This window comes from Melanerpes formicivorus, unplaced genomic scaffold (assembly GCF_026170545.1).
Source record: "Melanerpes formicivorus ecotype bairdi unplaced genomic scaffold, bMelFor1.0.p_v2 SCAF_14, whole genome shotgun sequence".
In the NCBI taxonomy this organism is placed as follows: Eukaryota; Metazoa; Chordata; class Aves; order Piciformes; family Picidae; genus Melanerpes; species Melanerpes formicivorus.
In genome coordinates this window covers 2,424,157-2,449,587 of record NW_027142366.1, presented here as the reverse complement: position 1 = coordinate 2,449,587, position 25,431 = coordinate 2,424,157, and the positions used below count along the sequence as shown (strand labels likewise).

General features: G+C 52.5%; 1 protein-coding gene across 8 annotated transcripts in view; it reads left to right on the top strand.

Annotated features, from left to right (window-relative positions):
- The window catches only part of MPRIP (myosin phosphatase Rho interacting protein), an 82,560-nt gene that overhangs the window by 46,521 nt on the left and 10,608 nt on the right, over window positions 1–25,431 (top strand). For 6 of the 8 annotated variants that reach the window (XM_068146586.1, XM_068146582.1, XM_068146584.1 and 3 more), the window contains 9 exons: window positions 4,468–4,609; window positions 5,362–5,478; window positions 7,994–8,050; window positions 9,339–9,407; window positions 9,596–9,685; window positions 10,307–10,416; window positions 15,117–15,702; window positions 16,574–16,690; window positions 19,884–23,753. In XM_068146586.1, coding sequence (XP_068002687.1) covers window positions 4,468–4,609; window positions 5,362–5,478; window positions 7,994–8,050; window positions 9,339–9,407; window positions 9,596–9,685; window positions 10,307–10,416; window positions 15,117–15,702; window positions 16,574–16,690; window positions 19,884–23,753 — 5,158 coding nt within the window. The remainder of the gene's footprint in view (window positions 1–4,467; window positions 4,610–5,361; window positions 5,479–7,993; window positions 8,051–9,338; window positions 9,408–9,595; window positions 9,686–10,306; window positions 10,417–15,116; window positions 15,703–16,573; window positions 16,691–19,883; window positions 23,754–25,431) is intronic. The other 2 variants (XM_068146587.1, XM_068146588.1) reach the window with 1 other exon arrangement.

Sequence of the window (25,431 nt, the reverse complement as noted above, 5' to 3'; positions counted from 1 at the left end):
GATGGGTGCAGGGAGAGGAGCAGGCGCTGCACCAGGCACGAGGATGTTCCCTATGGGGCTGAGCCCAGTCCAGAATCTGGGAGGAGGGCGATGGCAGACAGCAGGGCAAGGAGTCTGTGTGTGCTGGAGGATTTGGCTGGGGATCACAGCCCGTGGTTCTGGAGAAGAGTGCTGTGAGCAGGGACAGCTCAAAGGCATGAGCTCCTTCGCTTTTTCCTCCAGTAAGCTGGGAATTGGCCCGTGTGGGTGGGGAGGCTGTGTCCCGCAGCTTGGGTGGACTCAGCACGGCATGGAGAGGCAGTCCTGCGTCACACCAGAGAATTAACATTCACCAGCACCCTCCTCAGCTTGGCTTGGCTGCTTTTTAAATTTTGAGTTTACTTAGTCCACATACCCCTCTCACTTTTCCCCTCCAAGCTCAGGCTGTGCTGTTTGAGGTTGAGCAAACACGAGAACTCTCTTCCATGCTGTGGGGTCAGCTTTCCTACCCTGGGTTTAACACCCTTTCGAGTAATCCTTCCCAGTGACCCACCAGCACATCCAGGAACGCTTGCCTGAACTCCCTTGCCCACATGCCAACCCCAGCTGGGCATTGCTCAGATCTGCCCTGCATCTCACAGTACAGCCAAACAAACTCTGTTGGTGTCTTTGTCCCTTCCTTTTTACGTTTACCCCCACGAATGGGTGCCAGTGGCAGAGCTATGGATGGAAAAGCTATTTTAGGTACCAAGTGCTGCATCCTGAGTGACACACCTGTAGGCTTCGCTCCAGATAAAGCCATTTCCCAAGGCTTCTTGTCCTGTTTCCTTGTTGTAAGAGATCTGATGTGATTTAAGTCCAAGACTGCTGGAAATTTCCTGGGCTGTCCGTTTGTACCTGATGCTGACTCCACGCCCATGCAGACAGCCGTCTGCGCTCCCAGCCGCTTGGGAAGGTGAAGCAGGAAGCAGGAGACAAGCTCCATGAGCCAGCAGAGTACGAGTTCCCTCTGCTGGCACCTGGCAGCACAGGGCTGCCACCACCTGTGCCCAACCAGCCCTGGGGACAGAGTCTGTGTCCAGGGAGATCAAGCCATGTCTCTCATCTTCTGTCTCACACCTGTCCCTATGGAGAGAAAGCTCTTTGGAAACCCCACGGATGAATCTCAGAGCCTGTTTTGCACAGAAAATCACAGCTGAAGAGGGCTGCAGGGATGTCCTCCAGCCTCATATCCCAGCAGGGCACTGCAGATGCAGGCATAAATCTTGGCATATCACAGGAGAGTGCCAGCAGCTTTGGGAAGGAGACCACCGTCGGGTGGGGAGTCCTTGGGGTGCGAAGACCCAGACCCCCTACCTCCAAGTGTCCTGCTGCATGCTCACCCATCTCCTGCAGATCCCTGGGGCAGCAGTGGGATCTCTGCTTGGCAAACTTGACTTTTCTTGGACAATTCCAGGGATGCAGCCTCTAAAACCATGGCTTTCCTGGTTGACCCCCACATTCTGCTCACGCTGGCCTAAGTCCACTGTGGTGTCTGCTGCAGGAGCATGGTCAGGGGACTGAGGCATGTCTCTAGCCTCAGTGAGTAGCAAAGCTGCCTTTTCTTTCTTGAATTCCTTCTCTGGAGCTTTTTGAGATACAAGGCTCTGCTCTGAATGCTGCTTCTACCTGTGGAGAGGAGCATCTGCTCTCCCAGCTGCAGGAGGTTTATTTTTTTCTTGTAAAACTATCCTCTTCGTTTTTGTGAACCTTTGGGGGAAATTCCTCTTCCTTTTTCCTGACACTGACTGTCTTTCTTGCTGCTGAATAATGAATGGATCCAATAAAGCCAACAAGCCCTTTCTTCCAATCAAAGGAAATCACTTTAACGATAGCTCGTGCTGGCCTTTATAGCTTTCCTTCCCGCTGCACCCGCCCCTCCACCTAACAGCCTGGATCTGCAGCTCGGGTTTAGTGGCCTGGAAAAGATTAACAGCCTGCATGGCCCAGGAGCTCCTTGGGACCAGCTTGGTAGTTGGGAAAGCACTAAATTGCACCACGGCTTTTCAAACGCTTCTCCATACCTGCCCACAGCCTTCTTTTGCCACCACGCTGCCGCTGCTGACGGGGAGCAGCTCTCTTGCTTGGCACAGTGGGGAGATGAGAGCCCTTCCCTTCCCTGGCCCCCCAGGATCTCTAGCAGTAACCTCTCTGAAATGTTGAGCTAATGGGGAAAAAAAATAAAGTGATTTTTGGTTTTTCCTGTCATCCAAATGATCTTAACCCTCGGGGCTGTGATTGGGTTGCAGTGATTTGGTTCTCTCCTCCCTTTCCCAATGACAAAACTGCAATGACTTTGATTTTCTTTTTTTATTGATTTTTTTTTTTTTTCCTTTGTTTTGTATGTAGATATATAATTTCCTCTTCTGTTCATTCATTTTCCAGCCTTGTTTTCTTCCAGGTCTTGTTGCTCTCCACCTTCTCCTGCTGTGTTGCTGTGTGACGTGTCCGCCTTTACTCCGCCTGCTTCGCTACCATCTCATCTCAATCTCAAGCCGTAGAACAACCTGGTGGTGCAGCCCCTTTCATGAGAAATCAACCTGCTTTTGATTTTTTTTGTTCCATGGGTTTAGGTGGCTTTGTTTTTTTTCCTTGGTTGTGGTTGTTGTTTTGGTTTTTCAGTGGGTTGTTGGGTTGGTGGGGTTTGGGGGTTTTTTCGGTTGGTTTAAGTTTGGTTTTTTTTTTCCCCCCTTTCCTGATTGGTTTTTCTTCAGGCCTTCACCTAGCAGGGCACAGATGATGTTAATTTGTGGGCATCTTCTTCCTAAACTGCCACTCAGAGAAGGCTTGGGCCAGTGTAAAAAGGGTTAAAAAAAAACCCCTAAATGGTGACTTCCAAACCAGTTCCATGTCTGTTGGAGGAGTGGATTTATGCTCCACACCGCTGAACAGACCTCTCACGAGCAGAACATCCCAGGGGGACTGGGAGCTCTGGGCGAATCTCTTCCCAGTCTGCAAACTGGGAAGCAGCATGGGCTGAGCAGATGCCCCACAAAAACATCAGAGACACTTGAATTTGCAAAGTCAAGTCTTCCCCAGTGATTTTTGTCCCTTCCTCTTTGGCTGTGGACTTCAGCACCCAGTCCTGGCAGCCTGGCTCTGAGCAGCAGCGGTGGGGCCCCCAGCCTGCTGGGGGAGGATGTGATGTCCTCAGACTTTTGGTCACACTTATGGAATTTGGTGCAAACTTTGGTTGAAAACTCAACATCTCATGGGTTTTGAGTTCTTAACCTGCTGTTCTTTTCTGTGGGAAGTGTTAAAGATGTTTTTCTGCATAACTATTTCCACTCCCGTGGTTGCCGTTGTGATTGCCATGCACATTAGAGGTTCACACAAAGCAAGCAGCAGCCCTGAGTTCAGCTGTGACATGCATGGGTCCAAATCTTGTGTAGAAAACCTTCCTGAACTGATCTCCTTGGGGAGCTTCAAAATGGAGCTTTAAACCTCACAGCTTGCAGCTCAGCTGGTGTGTGTGTATGTGTGTGTGGTGGGTATGGGTCACTACAGCATTCCCAGGTTGTGATTAAAGACCTGAGGATGATGCTTGCCCAGAGGCCCTGGGCATGCAAACTTAGACACCAGCAGGTTCCTATTTCCCCTCCTGTGGGTCAGTGAGCAGCTTTTCATGATGAAATGGCACTTTTAATTCCCCCTGCAAAGGTGTTTGTTCATTCTCAGGAGCATCCCACCTGGGTTTGTTCTGGGGCTGGCTCCTGCTCCATCTGCATTTCTCCTCTGCCCTCAGAGATGTGTGTGCCATGGTGTGATGGGCCATTGGAGGCAGTGTCTGAGAGCCCTGCTGTCCACACTGGATTTGCAGACCAGTTTTGGAGCAGAGTAGAATCCCAGGGCTTTGCAGAGGATGTCCTGCTGTGCCTGCACAGGGTGCTCCTCATCTCCTCAAGCCTTTTCAGCTGATGCACTCTGCAAGCCAGACCCTTTGTCTCAAGTCAGCTGTGGCCACTTGGTGCAATCCTGTGGATGTTACCTGTGTGGGGCTGAATTTTTGCAGGGTATTGATTGCAGTGAGCCCACAGGGTGATCCAAAGCCACCTCTGTGCCCCAGCTTGCTCTGATGTGTCTCTGCTCTGTGGCCTGAGGGGACCATCAATAGCTGCAGCACCAGAGAGTAAAGTCAAAGCTTGAGCCAGGGCTGCTCAATAATCCCTGCTTCTCCAAGGGCTGGAAAATTCACAAGTCAAAAATGATTGCTGGTTTTGCAAGGGTTTTCTGGCTGTTTGAGAAGAGGCTATTTGTGGAGCTGAGTTGTATGAAGGTTTGGCCCCAGGTAAAATGAGCTCGCAGAGAAGCAGGGCCCAAAGCCAGGCGTGTGTGGACACTGGGGCGAGCGATGCTGCAGCCGGGAGGTTGTGGGACTGTAGAGCTGGGCACAGTTGCAGTTCTGGTGTTTAATCTGGCTCTGCTTTCCCTGTTCTCTCTGTTTTCCAGGAGGTCCCAAGTAATTGAAAAATTTGAGGCACTGGATATCGAGAACGCGGAGCACATGGAGACCAACGCCCCGGGCGGCGCTGCCCTGTCCAGCGAGACGCGGCAGGGCCGCAGCGAGAAGAGAGTTTTCCCCCGGAAACGAGTAAGCTGCTCAGCTGAGGGCTGCTGGGGGATGGCAGCTGGGATCCAGCAACCCAGGATACAGGGTTTAGCTCTAGGCTTTGGCCCTGGGTGAAGCAGAGGATCTGGAGTTGCAGGCAGACTCATGCAGCAGCCAAACTGCTCTGTGTGTGTGTTCAGGCTGCGCTGGTCTGCTGCTTGCTGCTCTGCTCCCATGGCCCAGCTGCAGATCAGAGTGGAATCATAGAATGGTTTGGGTTGAAAGGGACCTCTAAGATCATCTAGTTCCAGTCCCCCTGCCATGAGCAGGGACATCTTCCACTAGACCAAGTAGCTCAAGGCCTGGCCCAGTCTGGCCTTGAACACTTCCGGGGAGGCAGCATCCACAACTTCCCTGGGCAGCCTGTTCCAGTGTCTCACTACCCTCACTATAAAGAATTTATTCCTAATACCTAATCTGTTCTGATCAGGCTAATACCAGGCTGTCTTTTCTCCTGCTTCCAAAAAGAGAGAAACTTCAGCTCTGATGTGGCAGGACACATCAGGATGAGGTGAAGTAACAAAAGAAACAGGCAGCTGGGAGAGTCCCAGATAGGCTTAAATATATATGGAACAAATGAATGCCTGAGAAGACAAAAAACCTCTATTGCCAATGACATGGCACTTGTGAGCCTGAGATGCCTCTAAGTACACAGATTTTTATGCTGAGAGCCATGAGAGTGGGACTGGCTGTCCTAGTTCCTGCACTGATCTGGGCTAACACTGTTTACACAGGACTTCACCTGCGAAGGTGCAGCTGTGGGCTCCATCCTGGATGTGTCTGCATCTCCTCTGTCCCCACACCGCCGAGCAAAGTCGCTGGACAGAAGGTCCACGGAGTCCTCAATGACGGTGAGCCTCTGGGGCCGTGCCCCCAGCCTTGGGGGAGCACACAAGAGGCCCTTCTTGGGCAGGTCCAGTGAAAATTGGACTGTCTGCTCCTTTCCCCATAGCCAGCAGGTAGGACAGATCTGGAGCAGGTTTCAGTGACTTGGCTTCACCCTTGGCACGTTGAGGAGACCCAGCACGTGGCCTGGGCTCCTAGTGCCTCTTGCTTGGTGGTTGTGCAGTTGCAAGTGGGTGTGAGCAGGACGAAGGCTGCGAGGAAGGGCTGGACCTGCCTCGCTGAGCTTTCCTCCCTTTGCATGTTTCAAATGCTCCCCAGACCTGGAGGCAAGCAGTACAAAACAAACACAGAATGCTCTCCTCTCACTCACCACCCTTCTGCAGGAACAGAGTAAACACGCTTGCTAATCTCAAAAAGATTACTCAGCCATTGTAAATAGGAGCTGCATTTTTCCTGGATGGACAGCTTCTGTTGAAGGACTTCTCAGAGCAGTGCAGTAGCTTATTAGTGGTTATGGTTTTTTAAGTAGCTTTTCATGTAGACTTCTACAGCCACAAGTGATTTGTGATTCTCAGATTCTTGGTGCTAATGAAAAGGGGCAAGAAGTGCACATAAACAGATGATGCACATCATCTAGTGAAGGCAAGAAAATCATGCAGTCACTGGGAAGAAAACCTTTTCCTTGCATTAGGTCCATCTGTATGTGATGGCAAGACTCTCCCCTGCCCGCTGGGTTTGCTCTGTCAGATCAAGTTGGTTATCCATCAGGATAAAAGCCAAGGGAGAGTTCATCCCTTGTTAGGCTCAGTGGGTTACAGCAGAGCTGTGGCTTGCTCTGTCAGGGTATCTCTTCCACCAAGTGCTTCATCTGGTTTTGGTTTCTGATGTCTATACCCTTCAGTGGCAGCTGGTCCCAAACTTTGCATGCTTCAGTAGCTTTGCAGCCTCAGGCAAAGCTGCTCCCCTGCCTGCCCAAGCACTCAGAGGAAAGCAGAGTGTTTTCCATGGAGGAGCAGCACCTGCAGGAGAAACCTTCCCACTCTAGGTGCTTCTGTGATGTCTCACTGCAGCCCAGCCTGAAGCAGCATGCATCTGCTGCTTGGCAGCATCTTTCCTCTGGGGCTGCTTCTACACTTTTCCTTAAATTCTGAGGCAGCTAAGTGCAGTGAAGTAGAATGAATGCTGCCAAGGAGGGATTCATCTGCTCTTGCAGAAGATACTTACCCTGTTCTTCTTCTCAGTTGATAAGCAGGAAGCCTGTGAGCAGCTCTAACACTTGCACTGCTTCTGTTTTCCTTTGCAAGGTGCATGACTGAGCTGGTTATTTTTGATCCAAAGTGTTGATCCTTTGCTTGACACTCTCCTGTTTTATAACAAAGAGCTTAAACAGGACCCAGATCCTGTAAGCACCTGCACTTTGGCAGAGAAGCAGCAGGGAGGTGATGGTATTGCTCTCTCAGGGTAAATTAGGGCTGAGATAAGGATGCCCAGCTCTCCCAGCCTGCTTAGAGACGGATGCAGGCATTGCAAATGCCATTTCTTCTGTAGTTCATTTGTGGCTTATCACTGCCTTGTCAGCAGGTCCTGCTGGGGCTCAGTGAGTTTGTTGCCTGCAGCCACATCACAGCCAGGGCTGCTCAGGCTGGCATCTGTCCACTTCTTTCGGCAATAGGTGGCATTTGCTTTTCCCCTGTGTTGTTGTGGAGTGGGGCTGGGTTCCCACCACCATGGGAGCACTCAAATATGGGATATGCCACCCCACAGGATAGGTTTGACCAAATAAGCCTCCAGTTTTCCATTGCTCCCCTTGCTCTAGCTGGTTTCAGACTTTCCAGCTGCATTTCACACACTGTTGTCCTTTCCTCCTCCACTCTGCAGCACATGGAGCAGCTGGAGGAGCTCAGCCTCGAGGGAGTGAAAGCATTTCCACCACATCCTTCCCTGCACACGGGCAGGGCTGGGAGGAAGGGCTGGTGGGAGTTATCCCACGCTGTCTTGGTTGCTTTTCTCAGAGCTGCAGCATCCCAGTGCACCCACTTGGGAGGAATGAGCAGGTGTCATTTGGGTGGTGCAGTACTGGAATTCCCTCCATTTCCAACCTTGGGAACTCAGCCTTGGTGTGAACCCTGCAGCCTTTCATCAACAGCACATAGTTTGTCTTTTGTAATGCACAATCAAAGGACAAAGCTGCCTGCACTCCTGCTAAGTCCTTGCTTCTCCTTCCTCTCCAACGCTGGTGCTGCAGTAGGAGATTACAAGAGAAGTGCTGGGAAGGGGACAGCCTAAATAAACCATACAGTAGGTCTCTGTTCCTCTTGGGAGGAGGAGGTTGAGTCACCACACAATATAATGATCCAGTTTGGACTAGATGACCTTTAAAGGTCCCTTTCAACCCAAATTATGATTCTATGAATTTAACTGCTGCTGATCTCCTTTATTGCTGCAATGTGTTTTATCAAGCCACTGCTGCTGGAAGATGCTTCTTCCCTCCCCTCTGATCACCCCTCTCCTTTCTTCCAGCCTGACCTGCTGAACTTCAAGAAGGGCTGGTTGACAAAGCAGTATGAGGATGGGCAGGTGAGTCCAGGGGAAGCTCTGCCTTTGGCTTTGGTCTTCAGTGCTGTGGTTGCTCCTGGTCTCTGGCAGCTGGCACTGCAGTGTCCTGCCTGGGCAGGCTGCACATAGGGCTGCTCTTGGAGCTGACAAAGCCCAAATGTCCTCGCAGGGTAGATCAGTGTTGGGAGAAACCAGATGTAGGTGCTAGGGCAGAGCAGTGAGAGGGAATTTGTGCAAGTCTGGAGCCAGGCAGCAGTGGCTGTGTGTGAGCCTTCTGCCAGCAGTGTTTGGGAATTGCTGGTGCTCTGTCCTGGGGAGGTTTCAAAGCCCCACAGCTGGATGTTGTGTCATGGGTTTCTAGTGAGCTGGGGCAGCTTGGCTAGCAGTGTGTTCCCTTTCTTTTATTAATTTCATCTCCCATGCAGCCCAGCAGCCTCTTTGGTGTCAGTAGCAAGGCTCAGGTGAGGTCTCCTGAGCACTGGGGAAATGGCACAGCCAAGGAATAAATAAATGCCTCTGAGTTGGCACTGGGGGAAGCAGCTGCTGCCACTTTCCTCCTGTCCATTCCCAGGGGGATGCAGGATGTGCTGCTGTATTGGAGCCTTCAAGATGGGCACTGCTGCCCTGGCTGTTTGCAAACCACTCCTTCCCTGGATTTCCTTGCATTCTGCTCAGCCTGTCAAGGAAAACTGGGGACAGCTTGCCCACAGCTGTTGAGCACCATAGCCCAGGCTGCACTGAGGGTATCCTGGGGCTGCAGGCAGGTCTGTAGAGAATGACCTGCTGGAGCAAGTGTTTTGTTAACTGAAAGCTGCCCTGGGTAAGCCTGTGCCTGGCTGGGAGCCTGCAGAAGGTGTATTTGTGTAGAGTGAGGGCCAGGAATAGACTCCAACTTAATTTCTAGGTACTGCAGATAAAATCTGAGTGGTTTGCTGCTTGTTTTTTGAAAAAACAAGGTCCCTCTGAGGCTTTAAGTGCAGCCACTAAAAGCATCATCTTGCCAGTGGAGCTAATGGAACGTTCTGGCTGCACCTTGTGGCTCTTGTGGTCTGTCACTGTCACAATCAGATGTGGTGCTGCTGCAGCTCCAGTGGGGAAATTGGGTTCCTGGTGGTGCAACCCATCACAGTATCCCTTGCACTGCTGCCTGTTGGGGTCTCTCCAGGAGGCCCTCTCAATGAGATCAGGAACAGAGCTGGGAGCGGAAAGGCTGTGAGCTGCTTCTCTGGGGGATACTTCCACTGGGTGAAGAACTCCAGTGATGGGGAAAGAGCAAGGCTGTAACTGCCCCATCTTGGTTGTCTCTTAGTGGAAGAAGCACTGGTTTGTGCTGACCGACCAGAGCCTGCGATACTACCGGGATTCAGTGGCAGAGGAGGTGAGTGCCTGCCCCATCGGTGTCCCACCCATTGCTCTGCTCACAGGGCAGCCCAGGTGCTCCCAAACCAGCCCCAGGCAGGCTGTCTCCCAGACTTCAAGGTCTCACAGACCTGCTGTGCTCATCACACTTTAGGATTGCAAAGCATTTTGTCTTATTTTACCTTCTTACACCTTTTCCCTCTGCAGGCAGCTGACCTGGATGGAGAGATCGATTTATCCACGTGCTATGATGTCACTGAGTACCCAGTGCAGCGCAACTACGGCTTCCAGATCCACGTAAGGCAAATGGGTTGGGGAGGAAGAGTCTGGCTGCATGGCAGCTGCTGGGGCTGCTCATGCTGTGCCACTGCTAGGGAATGCTCATCCTTGCAAGGGAAACATCACCCCAAACACCTAAGAGAGGGCACCCAGCATTGCTCTTTCTTGCTGTGCCACTGCTAGGGGATGCTCATCCTTGCAAGGGAAACATCACCCCAAACACCTAAGAGGGGGCACCCAGCATTGCTCTCTCTTGCTGTGCCACTGCTAGGGGATGCTCATCCTTGCAAGGGAAATATCTCCCTAAACCCCTAAGAAAGGGCACCCAGCAGTGCCCACCATGTCCCATAGAGCTCTGTGTTTGGGTCTGAGAGCTGGTTTTGTGATTCACAAAACACAGAGAGGGAAAGGGCAGGTTTTGTCTCAGCTACAGAAAACATGAACCAGATTGCTGAGAAACACCAACTGCCACTGTGAGTGTGCTGGGGGATGGAGGGGCTGGGTCTGACCTGTGCATGGCCATCAAGCAGTGTCCCAGCACTGGGTGCTCAGGGTTGGGTGCAGCGTGGTATTGGGGCTTGTGGGAAGGTGCTGGTGGGTCCAGTCAGCTGCTCTGAGCTGCTTCTTCTCTCTCCCTAGACAAAGGAAGGGGAGTTCACCCTCTCTGCCATGACATCTGGCATTCGCCGCAACTGGATCCAGACCATCATGAAGCACGTTCGCCCCACCACTGCTCCTGACGTAACAAGGTAAAGGAGGGCAGTTCAGCAGCCTCTGCAGCTCTCTGGTTTCTGTGCAGGAGTGACTCTTCCCTTATCCCCTTTCTTTCCTCTTTCTGAGCCTGCTTGTTCCTGGAAGCTGTGGCTCTTTCTCCCATCCCTCTCTCTGGGCTTAGTTTGTGCGGGATGCTGATACTCTCAGTTACCTGTGCAGATTTTGAAGAGGGTTGAAAATGTGGCTTTAATTTGTGCATAGGAATATGAAATACTGTTCCTATATCAAGGCTCCTCTGGATTCCCACCAGGTATTGTGAAACCACTTGGATTCAGCTGTGATGGGTTCCCCCTTTCCTCTGGCTACTGTTCAGCACGAGCTGCCCATCCCCTCCACGGGTCATGGCAGCACGAGCCCAGGGTTCAATTTAGAAGCTGCTTGGCTCTGTTATATTTACAACTGCAGCCAGCAAATTATCTTCCCTCCTCTTTTGATTTTCCAGATAGCTGCTGCAGCTCATTCCCCTCGCATGTTAGTAACTCTTGGGTCATCTCCTGCTGTCAGTGCCAGAGGAAGGGACCCCTCCATCCCACAGAGTGCCTTCTGTGAGTGCTTGTGGCTGTAGGGAAAGGTGCTTGACCTCCTCACAGCTAACTCTGCCAACCACCCTCCTACAGGCCACCTCTGGCAGGCTTTGTGGACACAGCCCCACCGTTAACTCCAGCTCTGTCCTTACCTTAGCTACAAGGAGCAGGTTTTTGCCAGGTTTGTCCACACACTGACGGGATGGCTCTTCTCACCGGGTGTTGCCGGCACGGAGATCTTCCACTCTCTCCTTCCCACTCGGCACTCAGCCACCGCTTCCCAGCCCTGCCCGAGCTCTGGTGGACCTCGCGGGGGGTCTCGGGGAAGCCTCCTCTCTCCTCACTCCTGTGTGTGTTTGATTTCCATGCAATCCCAGGAAAAACTTCTCTTTGAAACTATCCGTGCTGAAGCCCAGGTTGGAATACTGTGTTCTCTCCTGTATTAACGTTCTGTGGTTTGTATATCTCGTGATTCGCTGCATGCTCCTCCTTTCCTGCACCTCGGATGGGAAGTCCTGCAGTTTCCATTTAGTTTTTGTTCTCTTTTCTTTTGTTTTGTTTTCCTTCTTTCTTTTTTTTTTTTCCCTTTTTTCCTCCCTCTTTTATTTTTTTTCCCTTTAAATAAAAGCCAGAGAGAAGGGAAGAAGCAGCCTGGTCTTGACACTTGATTCCCTCACACTGGTATCTTCCGATGTGACTAGATATGAAGATGAAGACGGAGGAAATTTGAGGGGACATCTCTGCCTTTAAACAACCAGATATATTTATAGCCTAACAGGTTCCTCCAGCATGGTAGTCCTGTGCTCACTCTCTTTGCATCTGCTCCAAGCCTACACAAAGTGGTTTGTCTTGGCTTACCCTTGTGAGAGGATCCAAGCACAGGTGCCAGTTGGGCAGTTACTTGTTATGCTGCATAAACAGACCCCGAGCCTCAGTCCTGAGCTGGGGAGAAGAGAATCAGAGGTGCACTTGTGTCGTTTCCCACTGAGCTGGTTTGGGTTGGGGTAGAGTCTGGTGTGGGTTGGTCACACTGCTGTGAGCTGGAGGGTTGTGCCGTGTGTGAAGCAGGGCTGTGTTCACCATTGCTTGCTCACAAGCCATTTGTCCTGCCATGGGTATCCCAGCCCGTCCCACCTGGCTTTGGGCATGTCCTCAACATCCACACTTGGGGAGCAGCTTGGGAATGGGACTGCTGGAAGGCTGAAGGACAGACTGCCAAACACTCATGAGGAGTGGCTGAGGGAACTGGAGTTGTTTAGCCTGGAGGAAAGGAGGCTGAGGGGAGACCTTCTCACTCTCTGCAGCTCCCCGAAAGGAGTGAGGTGGGGTCAGTCTCTTCTCCCTAGTAATAAGTAATAGGACAAGTGGAAATGACCTCAAGTTGTGCCATGGGAGGTTTAAATGGGATATTAGAGGAAACTTTTTCACTGAAAGAGTCATCAGAGACTGGAACAGGCTCCCCAGAGAGCTGGTTGAATCCCCATCCCTGGAGGTGTTTAAAGGAAGCAGAGATGTGGTGCTGAGGGACGTGGTTTAGCACTAGACTGGGTAGAGTTAAAGAATAGTTGGGCTTGATCTCGAAGGTCTTTTCCAACCAAAACAATTCTGTGATTCTGGGAGGGAGGGTAGCAGATGCCTGCACATCACAGGGTGTGAGAGGAACATTGGTCTGGATGCTGGTCTGTGCTGGGAGGGTTGGTGTTGTTCTCCCCACCCCCAGGGCCAGCCCAGCTCTGCACACTCCTGCAGCCTTCTGCCATGTCTCCACCGAGCCAAGCACAGGTTTTCTTGTTTACTCAACCCCTAATTACTGTTTATATTGCTGCCTGTGTCAGGACCTGGTGCTGGGGCAGATGCTGCCTGCCCTCAGCAGTGCCCTGCAGTCTGTGGAGACACTAATTACACTCTGCTAATGATGACCATGCAGACAGAAAATACCTGCAGGAAAGAAGGGGGCCACTCCAGCCCTGGGTCCCTGTTCAGCTCCCAGCCCTGCTGAGGCTGAGTTCCCCAGTTCCCTGAAACCTTCGTGTGTCGCTCGCAGGGTGCTGGAGCGCGCTCAGCTCGCAGCTGCCACAGCCACCTGCCTTAAGAAAAAACGTTTTATTTTGACCTATAAAGGCCTCCCTCCCCTGTGATCTGGGTTAATTTGTCTGGGATGGGGGAGGTTTGAAATGCTTGAGCAGAATTAATAGCTGTGGGGCGCTTGGGGGAGATGAAACAAGACACTTTGGGTCGGGCTTTGAGTCTCTTCGCTGGGTTCCCAGCAGCCATCCCTCTGCTCCCTGACACACATCCCATGCCCTTTGGAAAGCAGCAGAGGAGAAACCTGCCTGCAAGGGATGTCACCTCTAGAAATGCTGAGATTGTTCCACCTGGTGTTCAGAGCAGCATGAGTTTTGTCTCTCAGCAACATCCAGGGGGCCTCAGGACCCCCTTTTTTCCCAGCACTCTTCCATTTTAAGCCTCCATCTCACCCCTGCTTTCCTTATGTAAAATGCAGCTGTGATCACTGGCTGACTCCAGCCCGAGCGCCTGGCTTTGGAGCCAGGGATATCTCTAAGTGGCTGAGGAGCGAGGAAGCTTCATCCTCGTGCCTCTTGGGTTTATTTTATTAGCTGCAAGTGACAGAGCCAAAGAAGGAATTATCTCTGAGCTGGTTTTAGCCTGTAACTGACAGAATCTCTTGAAACCCAGCTCTGCTGAGCCGGTGGTTTGAGTGTGGATGAAAGTGCATCGGAAGATACTAGCCCTGGACCCATGCAGAGTCATCTCTTCTGCTCCATTCTTTGCTTTGGGCGTATGCACGACCACGAGGTTGCTGCCTGTGGGAGCTGGGGTGTGTTAGCAAGACGGGAGGAGAAGCTGTGCTGCTGCTGCTCCCTCCTGGTGTCAGCAGTCTGGGTGCACGTGGTCCCATGGGTCAGAGCCCTGTTAGCAGTTTGCCTGCAGCAAAGGGCCCGGGGAGCTGCTTTCCAGCTCTTCCCCCTGTGCCCTTCCAGAAAGCCGGAGCCTGGGGGGATGCTGTGGTTGTGCTGGAAGCAGCGAGAGCCAGCAGTTGGCTTAAGCAGCAGGGCTGTGCCTTGGGGAGCATCCTGGGGGCTTCAGGTAGCAAAGAGGGTTCAGCAAACACCAGCCACCCACTGTGGATGGGCTTCCTCTGCAAACTTGGCACACTGCTGTTTTCTGTTTTAGTTTGGTTCTGCATGTCCCAAGGCTGGCATGTCTGCGTTTAATAAGCTAATACTGCACTATGGAGTATTGGTAGGTTGGAGATGGTGCTGCCTTCCCCCATTAACTTTCCCTGCTTGACCAGTGTGTCTCTCCTCTCAACCCACCACCCTCTAACTCAGCACTAAAAATTCATTCTTTGCTTGAGAAATCAGCATTTCCAGTGACTTCCATGGTGTGTTGAGTAACTCTTGCTCTCCTTGCTGCACTGACCACTGCACATAGGTGCTGGGGTGGCTGCCCATGCTGCCTGAGGCTGGTTTGCCCAGGGGAGGTCTGTGCCTTCAGTGTAGATAGTGGCATGGAGAAGTTTTCAACCCCTTCATACCCTAGCTTTGCCAAGCTCAAGGAAAACCTTCCCTTCTGTTACCCAAGACCTCTGGGAGCTGCTCTGTGCTTCTCCATCCTGCAGCTCTGAAGCCAGGCTGACTTTGGTGGGACTGGTGGCATCCTCCCCGTGAGCACGTGACTGTGGCCGCATTGCCCGGCGTGTGTGCATGGCGCCCGGGGGCCGCGGGCAGCGAGCCAGACGGTGGGCACCCGAGGAGCTTTCAAAGCCTCTTCTGTGCCTGGATGGATGGATTGGGGTCGCTGCCTTAGCCATGAGCTGCTGCTGGGTCACGGTCACTGGCCCCAGGGTGGCTGGTGAGGAGGAGTGAGGTCAGGATTGGTCGCTCACCAGGGGCCAAGGGGTGCCCAGGAGCAGCCGGGGTCACTTGCACCAAGGCTTTGCACACCAGCGCCATCAGCTCCTGTGCCTGAGAAGCGATGGGAGACGGAGGGGCAGGGGGCACCCACATGGCATTGGCTTGGGCTTCCAGCAGCCCCTTTCCACTTGGCTCTTCGAGGCATGCGTGGGAGTGCCTGTTCATCTCAAGCACCCACTGACACCTTCCATCACCCTCTCTCTGTCCTTGCAGCTCCCTGCCGGAAGAGAAAAGCAAAACAAGCTCTTCCTTCGAGGCTGGGCCAAAGCCCAGCGAGAAGCCGGATGCGGAGCAAGCTGAGCTGGACCCGGAGCAGAAGCGGAGCCGTGCCCGCGAGCGCCGGCGAGAAGGACGATCCAAGACGTTTGACTGGGCTGAGTTTCGTCCCATCCAGCAAGCCCTGGCTCAGGAGCGTGCGAATGCTGCAGACTCCTCCAAGAGTGGCTCTGCCGCCTTCCCAAGGGACACTGGTGCCACCGATGCCGACCCGGGAGAGCTGGAGCGGGAGCGAGCCCGGCGGCGGGAGGAGCGGCGCAAGCGCTTCGAGATGATCGATGCCGTGGATGGGGCAGGGTCAGAAGAAGCATTAAGGATGGAGGTGGACCGGATCCTACCTGTCCCAACGGACATCAAACCCCAAAATGTCCATGTGGAGATCGAGCAGCGCTGGCACCAGGTGGAGACCACCCCACTGCGGGAGGAGAAGCAGATCCCCATCACCCCCCTGCACCTTGCCCACGCGGAGGACCGGGACGAGGGGCTGACAAAGCAGCACTTGACCACGTTGCTGGAGAAGGAGGTAAAGCAGGCTGCCTGCAGGAACTCTGCAGGAGCTGTGGGAAGCCTGAACAAGACTTAGAAAAGCTGCCCTTATTCCTACTTTGTAGTAGGGGTTGCCGTAGGGTCCTATGGGGAGCTGGCAGGGCAGAGGTCCCTGTCCATTCCCAAATGGCTCTTGTGTTCTCGTAGCTGCAGAAAGGGCTCTTCTTCCAAGGGTGGGATTTCATTACCCCCTCCCACTTAAAACAGCTTCTTTGGTTCTTGGCCAGCCTGTCTCTGATGAGAGGCTACAATTGGTGTGTATCAAGCAGACCCCCAGTTCTAACTCAAGAGTTCTGTGTGCCTCTGCAGCGGTAGAGATTTGTGTCTGCAGCTGTGTCTACAGAGCTCTGAACTGGTTTGAATGGTGGCACATGCCACACAGGTGCCCTTTTTGTGGAGCCTACCTCAAACAATCTGAAATTCAATTTGAGGAAAAGGAAGGAGGAGACTCAGCTCACTTGGAAAAGGTTCATGCCTGGGCTAACAAAGGTTGTTGTTAGTTGGGATTAAGGTGTATTAGCCAGGATGAAAGGGGTGCAGGCGTGGAGTGCCCAGGAGTATCACCGACCTGAACCAGGCTGGGATTTGCTGGGGCCATGCCTGGCACGAGCTGGTGCCATTCATCCCTTGCTGCCATGAGCTTTTACGAATTAAAGGAGGGCATTGCTCCCTTCTTTCAGCAGGGAGGGATTTTGCTTGGCAAAATGAAATCCAGATCCCAGAGCGGGGCAAAGCAGCAGTGCCATCAAAGGCCCTGCTCGTTCTGCTCTGTGTCCCCTCCTCGCTGCCTCCTTATGACTGACCCCCTGCCCACTCGCTGGACGTTGTCTCTCTTCATGTCCCTCCAGCTGGAGCAGAAGCAGAAGGAGGCCCTGGAGCTCCTGGAGCAGAACCGGCACCTGCAGGACCAGCTGAAAGTGGCACTGGGCCGGGAGCAGAGCGCCCGGGAGGGCTACGTGTTGCAGGTAGGAGAGAGGGGAGGAGAGAAAATCCATCTCCCCCTGTGCCCCAGGGGGACCCCAGTGGACTTCAGTGCAGGGTGTTTGTTGGGACACTCTGGCTGATGCAGAGATGTGTACCACAGGGTGGGCTCAGAGAGATTTGATCTTGCAGATGTTGCTAATTCGGGAGCCTCACCAGGTCTGACTTCTTAATAAGCCTCTGATCTGGGATGCAGCAGACAGAGTGCACAGTTACCTGCTAGCATCCATCCCCAAGGGAAAACAAAACAATGCCATGCAAGACAAGTGGGACCTCAGCACAGTCCACCTTTGATCCATTCTCTCCTGTGTTTGCCTGTGCAACAGCTCTTACCCCCTTTCTGTGCCCCAGTTATTTCCCACAGGCAGTGGGGTGCACATAGGGCACCCCATCTTCTAGCTCAGCAGTTGCTCCTGCCCTAGCAGATTTGTGTGGCAGTTCATGGGCAAACAGCACATACAGGTGTGTCTCCTGGGCCTGTTCTCACAGCCAGAGCAGGCTTTGCACCAGCACAACCTGTTGTCTTGGATCACTTGGAGGTTTCTGCTATTACAAGATGCCTTTCCTCAGCAATGCCTGGAAGTGGTTCTGGATCTCTTGGGAAGCCTTCCCTCCCCTCCTCCAAATAAAGTGGACTTCTTCCAACCCTTCTTCTGGGAGCATCCATACCTGGAGGAACTGTGACACCTGCAGGGCAGCTTCTGGCTGCTCTCATGGGTCTGTAGTCCTGTTTTGTGCAGGGGTAGCGTTTTGACCTGCCCACATCTCCTTGGCCAAACTGGGTCAGTATGGCCATGCGCTGAGCTCCCATGGCAGCAAACCCACTGCTGAACCTTGCATCCTTGTTTCTCATGAGATACATTTCCCTTGGAGAAGTTGCACAGGCAGTGGAGACAGCCCAGGCAGGGAGGCATCTTGCCTTCCTTGCTGGTGACCTCCTTGGAAGAGTTTTTCTTGCAGTTATTTCTGGAGTCCCCGAGCTGACAGTGCTTGCTTGGAGGAGTTCCATTTTCACTTGGCAGTGACGGAAGAGTAACTAACTCCCACTTCCCTGGGGCAAAGGCAGCCGACCTCCCTTTGTCTGGAGCCTGGAAAAAATCAGGGAATTGGGCTAAAAGCTGGATGCTGAATCCACCATCAGATTGGTCATGTTGAAGTTGGCCGAAACGCCTCGATATGAAGAGGGAGGGCAAGAGGGGAGCTCTGCAGAAGAGCTGAGCAGAACACGGCTGCAGTGAGAAGTGACCCAAAGATTGACCTAGAAGTTAGAGAGAGGGTGTTTGGAAGAACTGGAGTCCTTTTCTTGCTCCAGTCTAATTGTTTTGGGGATTTCCCTTATGCTTCCTGGGAGCAGAGGGATTAAAATCCTGTTAAAGAAGGGAGTAACCCCCCCAAGCCCTGCTGTGCCAGGGTGGATTCGCTGTGGGAGGTTTCTGCAGCCCCAGACTCTGGGGAGACATCACAGCTTCTATTTTTTTCTTTGACAGACCCTCTGAATTTCACGTGCCCTCCCCCTCCACCATCTCTACTCTTGGAAAGGTTCCTACCTTGTCTGTGGGGAGGGACAATGGAGGAGCCTGACTGATGCCAGCTCATCCTTCTTGAGCTGCCTGGGGGCCACCAACCCCTCCTTGGCAGCACGACCCCCCCCCAGCCACTGCCCTGACATAACAAATGCTGCACGTTCTGAAAGGCAGCTGCTGAGACACCCACCCCTGTGCATGTGCCCTGCACCAAAGCCTCTCCAGCCTCATGTAACCCCTCTCTTGCTCTGAGCTTCCTCAAGATGGGACACCCCAACTTAGAACCCTACTGGGAGAATCAAAGGGGGTTCCTGCTCCTCAAAAGCAGCCTGGAGACGTACCCAGGCTCCGGTCACGGGGGGTGGGAGGGGTCACGTACTAACCTGCCCCGGGCGGATGTTCTTGCATGTTTTTGGTATAAAGCATGAAATTTAACTTAACATAACTGAGTGTCACATCTGTGGGCTTTCCTTATCAGCAACCAGAGTACAGCAAGACAGGCCAAATTCCTAGGCTTCACGCTGTGCTTCTTTTGCCTCTTCCTGTCTGTGAAGTTTTCTTTTTTCTCCCCCCCACCCCCCAAAGATCCATAACTTCTGTCGCCTTCTGCATGACTTTTTCTGTGAGTTTTCTCTTTGCATGCTACATTGCTTTGGTTTGAATCTCACAAAGGTTGGTTTCTCTGAATTTTTTATTTACCTTTCACGTTCTCATCACACCTTTCCCCCTCCTTCCACTCCTTGGGCTTTTCATTTTGTCCTTTGTCGGCCGTTTGGTTTGGTGGTTTGTTTGTTTGGGTTTGGTTTCTGGTTGTTTTTTTGGTTTTTTTTGGTTCTGTTTTGGTTTGGTTTTGCAGGTAGAGAACTTAGCTCCTCCCTAGCCTTAAACTTTTAGCATAACAACATCTCTTCCATGCGATGAGCAGCCACTAAAAGTCCTGTTTGGCATGTTTGGCAGTCACAGAAATGACATCGCCACGCCCGGCTCTCCTGCCTCCCTGCGCCGGGGTGGGACGTGATGTCATTTTGCTGTCACCTCACTCTCTGTCGTTGCTTTTGGTTGGTAGGACTGTGTTACCTGAACTGTGCACTTTTTGTTTCACCACAAAACAAGCTTAAAACAAAGAAGGAAAAGCAGTTCCTTTCTTCTTGGCCTGTGCCCATCCCCCCTCCTCCTCCTCCTCCTCCTCACGCTCCGTTTCTCTGTCTGTCTGTCTACGTTTTACTGCTGGTGTTTGCTTTTTTCATCCTTACTTTGGTTCTATTTGATTTCTTTTTTGTTGGTTTGTTTTATTTCTTTATTGTTTTATTTATCCTTTTTTAGCCTGTTAACTGTACAGCTGTTGTGATGTTGTGGTCCATGTTTTCTGTTACTGGAAAGCAGTTGTCACCCATTAAAAAAAAAGCAAACCCAAAAACAAAAGAAAGCCAAAATACCCAAACCAAAACCAAACAAAAGTTGGTTAAAACATAACAGAAAAAAAAAAAAGTAATAATCAATTGTGCCAAGAACAAATCTTCCCAATTGGAGCATGTGGGTAGCAGCCACATCGCTGTGAGGAGCTTTTCCGTGGCCTGGCCTGGCCAGAGGTGTGACACTCAGGAGGGAGAGCCAAGAGTGTTACTAACCTAAGTATTTAATCGATTTTTTTAAGACCGAGGTGGCCGCCTCGCCATCAGGTGCCTGGCAGAGGCTCCACAAAGTCAACCAAGACCTCCAAAACGAGCTGGAAGCCCAATGCCAGCGTCAAGAGCTGATCAATCAGCAGATTCAGTCGCTGAAGCGCAGCTACGCCGAGGCCAAGGACGTGATCCGGCACCACGAAGCCGAGATTCAGAGCCTGCAGGCGAGGCTCAGTAACGCGGCGGCTGAGCTCTCCATCAAGGAGCAGACCCTGGCCAAGCTCAAGAGCGACCTGAGGAGCGAGAAAGAGAAAGCCAGAGAGCAGCTGGAGGAGTGGCAGCACGGCGAGGCTGCGCTCAGCTCCCAGCTGAAGGCCAGCGAGCAGAAGCTGAAGACCGTGGAGGCTCTGCTCTTGGAGAAGACCCAGGAGCTGCGGGACCTGGAGATGCAGCAGGCTTTGCAGAGAGACCATCAGAAGGAGGTGCAGCGGCTCCAGGACAGGATCGCAGACCTGAGCAGGCAGCTGAACGCCAGCGAGCAAACGCGGATCCTGATGGAGGAGAAGCTGCAGAAGAACTATGAGGCTCTGCTGGAGAGCTGTGAGAGGGAAAAGCAGGTTTTGATACGGAGTCTGAAGGAGGTGGAGGAGAAGGCCAATGAGTATGAGAACCAGCTGCAAAATAGTGAGCAGCAAATGGAGATTCTGCAGAAGGAGAAGCTGAGTGCAAAGTTTGAAGGCAGTGAGCTTGTCCACCAGCTGGAGGAGCAGCTGATGATGAAGGAGGCCAGCATCCAGAAACTTGCAGAGCACATCAAGGAGCTCGAAGGAGAGAGAGATGAGATCAAATGCCGGTTCCACGAGCTCATGAATCAGGTTGCTGAGTCAGATAATGAAGTTGCAAAGCTGCAAGCAAAGCTGAAAATGGAAGAGACCAACTACCGCAATCTGGAGCAGTCATTTGAGGAGGTGTCAGATCAGTTCCAGGGTGTGCAGAAGGTGCTGAAGGAGAAGGAGGAGGAGCTGAGACACGTTAAAGAAATGCACTTGAGAATTGTGGAGAAGAAAGATCAAGATCTCACCGAAGCGTTTGTTAAAATGGTTGCTTTAGATAATAGTTTAGAGGAGACTAAAGTAAAGCTAAAGGCCAAGGAGGAGGCTTTAAAGAAATTAGCTGCTGTAGGCACAGGGCCATGTGCTGAGGAGGCAGAAGACCTTGGCACCAGTCTTGAGGCTGACGAAAGTCATCCATCCCAAATGGGGCAGCCTCTGCAAACTCAGGATGTCCTCCCAGCTCTGACTTACACACTGAAGGAGGAGGAGGATGAGGTTCTTGAGACCGGCCAGAGGCCAGTGGAGGAATTTGGCTCCCCATCCAAAGCTGTAGAACTCCAGGACCAAGAGCTGGTTCAGAAAGCCTTAGCAAAGCCTGACGTAGGAGTCATGGGGGCCAAGAGGCAAAGGATCCGCTTCTCCAGCATCCAGTGCCAAAAATACATCCACCCAGACGGGTCAGAGAAAAACTGGACGAGCAGCACCTCCTCAGACACGAGCCAAGACAGATCCCTGTCTGAAGAAAGCATGTCCTCAGAGACAGCTCTTGGTTACCCATCATCAGGAACAAGTGACTCTGAGACCTATCTCTCAATCATCCACTCCCTGGAAACCAAGCTGTACATTACAGAGGAAAAGCTCAAAGACGTAACGATGAAACTGGAAAGCCAGCACGGCCACAATCAGGAGACACTCATCGCCCTCCACCATCAGTGGGCCAACACAGAGGCCCAGCTGCGGGAACAGCTTCAGACCAGCTTGTCCCAAGTCAATGCTTTGATCTCCCAGCTGGAGAGCGAGAGGCAGGAAAAGTTCAAGCTCATAGAGAATCACGTTAGCGAGCTGGGAGGTTTCCAAATGAAAAATGAGCAAGCACTGACTTGCTTGGAGAAGTGCAGGGAGCAGCTGAGATCTTTGCCCAAATCAGACAAGGAAAAAGAGGGTGACTTGTTCCTTGTCACTCTGTCCAGCATGGAAACCACCTTATCAAGTGCAATCCAAGCCTTGAGCGGGGCGCCGGTCCCCTCGCAGTATCAGCAGAGCGAGAGCCTTATCGCCGAGAGCCCCACTCCAGCAGGAGGTTTTCTGGGAGGAGAGGAGCGTGGCTCCAAGGAGCAGCGAGCAGAAGGGTTCGACGCCAGCCAGCTGAGGTGGCTTTCTGAGAGAGTGGCATTTGAAGCCTCTCTCATCAGCCTCATAGCAGAGTCTCTGAAAAATGCAAGCTCTGAGATATCTCAGCTTCTGAGAGAGATCCAGGGAACGGCTGAGGTGGTTTTGTTGGAGCCAGCAAATGTTTCTCATGCAGCAGTTGACTTGGCCAGCGTCCTATCTAAGAAGCTGCTGCTGGAAGGTGAGTTCTGGAGCCAGGTGGAGGAGCTGAGAGCGCGCTTGACAAGCAGCAGAGAAGGAGAAGCCGAGGGCAAAACAGAAACAACAGGCTTGGGCTTTTCTCCTTGTTTTCTCAGTGCTGTGGCAGATGCTACATTGATCAAGGCAGAACTTGGGTTTGTTGCGCAGAAAATGAGAGAATCGTTTCATCGCAGGTTAAAAACAATCGAAGAAGACCTCCACAATACCAAAACAGCTCTCCAGCAGCACAAGTGCATGTTGGAGGAGATCATCCAAGCCTACAGGACTCCTGATTTTGACAGAGTTATGCACCAGATTTCTGAAGCACTTGAAATTCAAAAAGATGCTTCAGAAAGAACCCAGATCTCCTGGGATGGGAGCTGTCTCCAGATGGTACCGTGTCAGGAATTAGCCAAGGCAGAGGAGCCTGGCAGCTTGCTGGGCCGAAGTAGTGAAGCTCTTGTTTCCATTCAGGAAGACCTTGCCCAACAGCTAAAGGACAAATCAAATGTTCTGAAGGAGATCTCTGTTGCCTTACTCTCTCTGCCTCCTGAGGAGGCAGTGAGAGACTGTCAGAAGCTCCTGAAGATATCTCAGAGTCTTTCTTACCATTCCTGCATGGCAGACCTCGAACGCTATTCCTCTCTGCTGGTGCACGATGCAATTGTCCAGGCTCAGGTTTGTTACGCTGCCTGCAAAGTCCGGCTGGAGTACGAGAGAGAGATGAAGTCCTACAAGGAGTCCCTGCAGAGCATGGATGCCCTCTGCCAAGAGCGTGTGAAGACCGTGGCTCTCCTGCGGGACGAGTACGAGGACTTGCTCAGGAAGCAGCAGGGTGAGTACAGCGAGGTGATCGCCGTGCTGGAGAGGGAGAACGCCGACCTCAAAGCCAAGGTGTCCCAGCTCGACAGCCAGCGAAGGCTCTTGGAGGAGGAAGAGCATAAGCACAGCAAGAGCCTGAGCGAGCTGCAGGGCCGGTACGAGGAGGAGATCCGCAACGTGATAGAGCAGCTGAACAGGACCGAGGATGCTCTGAAGGCTGAGAGGACAGAGGGCCTCAACCAGCTGGATGCCATTGTTCGTGACAAGCAGAACATGGAGCGCTACCACCTGGAGCAGATGCAAATGCTGGAGGACAAGTTCCAGGCCAAGATCAAGGAGCTGCAGGTCATCCACGGCGAGGAGCTGCAGGCGCTGCAGGAGCACTACACCCAGAACCTGCAGCGCCTGCAGGAGACCCTCGACGAGTACCAGAGGCAGCACCCGGAGGTGTCCCCCGCGGCAGGCCCGGGCGGTGGGGACGCCTGGGTGGCCGGTGAGGAGGGTGGCACCGGGCAGGGTCCCAGCAGTGACCTGGACTCCATGCACGGCCTGAGGGAACGCATCCAGGAGCTGGAGGCCCAGATGAATGTCATGAGGGATGAGCTGGAGAACAAGCACCTGGAGGGGAACGCTTCCACCCTGAGAGAAAAATACCAGAAAGACTTTGAAAACTTAAAGGTCTTGAAACGTTTATCGCTTCGGCTGCCGAGTGTGTGGGAGGGTGCCTTCTGGCCTGGGGTTCACTTGCTGAGCCAAGGGCTATCCCCCAGGAGAGCCAGTGTGCCCAGACAAGCCCCAGGGTGTGAGAAGTGCCTCTGTAAAGCATGGTGTTCTCCTTTCCTCCATGCTGGGGGATTCTCAGGGGTGACAGAGGATTGGAGCAGGCTGCCCAGAGAGGTTGTGGAGTCTCCTTCTCTAGAGAGATTTCAAACTCCCCTGGCCACTGGGATCCTGGGCAAGCTGCTGTGGCTGACCCTGCTTTAGCAGGGGGAATGGAGTGGAAGAGCTCCAGAGGTGCTGGGATTCTGTGATTCTAAATGCATTGCTGGGGGCTTGGTCTCAGTGGGAGGGTGGATTATTGGAGATGTTCTCTGCCTGTGGAGGGAGGGTTTCCAAGTAGCCTGATAACATCTTGCTCTCCTTCAGTACGAAGAGAGTGTTTCTCCTTGTACCTGAAACGTACATTTTGTTCATGACTTCCTTTCAAAAGCATTCCTCCACTCTGTCTTTCCCAGTCTGATCAAACCTCCAGTCTGTCTCTCCTGCCCTCAAAAATGTGGGATGAAATGCAAACTTAACGCTCTCCAAAGGTATGTCCCTGAGGAAAGTAGCTGCAAACAGATGCCAAGTTCCATGGCAAAGTGAAGCTCCTCCACAGGAGCCTGTGAGAGCTACCCTGGTGTGGGACACCAGCAATTCTTCACACAACAAACAGTGCACAGTTACAGGAAACCCAGGCTAGGTGCAGAAAAACCCAGCAGCCATGAAATGCCATTGTTCAGATTGCTCCACCAGTCAGACTGGCCACACAGCCAGCCTGAGATAGTCATGTCTAGCACAAAAAATCTCTTTGGGTTTGCTGTTTTGTTGTTGATTGGAGAACATTTCCAGGTAGGAAGTGGGTTTAGGGCAGTAGAGGATCCCCAGCAGCACCAAGGCTTCCAGCTTGAAGGGGCAGCCAAAAGGGCAGTGAGGCAGGCTGCGCAGAGGCCATGCTGATGAGGCTCTCATGAGGCTGTTGTTCTTCAGGGTTAGCAAAAACACAGCACACCTTGCTTCCAGCCATGAGCTCCTTGGCACAGTTGGGCTGAAATTTGTACCATCAGGCAGAACAGTCTCATGATTTATGTAGTCCAGGTAGAAGGAGGACATTGTTTACAACTGAGTGGTGGGACACTGGCCCAGGATGCCCAGGCAGGTGGTAGATGCCCCATCCCTGGCACCATTCTGGGTCAGGTTGAATGGAGCACTAAGTAACCTGCTCTAGTTGATGTCCCTGTTCACTGCAGGAGGGTTGGACTAGATGATCTCTATAGGTCCTTTCCAACCCAAACCCATCTGGGATTCTATGGCTCAGCTCCAGCCAACAGCTGGTTTTCAACTGGGTAGAGCAGTAGCTCTGCTGCATTCCTTCAGGTGAGAATGGTGTGTCCAAGGCAGGGAGAGCTGCTGGGGAGATAGGAGTGAAGTGGTGCTGTTCCCTGAATGCCATCTCCTCCATCTTAACCTTTTTAGGAAGGAAAATCCCTTCTTGAACTCCCTGCTCAGGTCAGTGGGACACATGGATAATGCCTTGTCCTGTGAGCCAGGCCCCAGCCAGGGTCCCTTGTACCAGGGGAGGTTCTTGGTTTGGAAG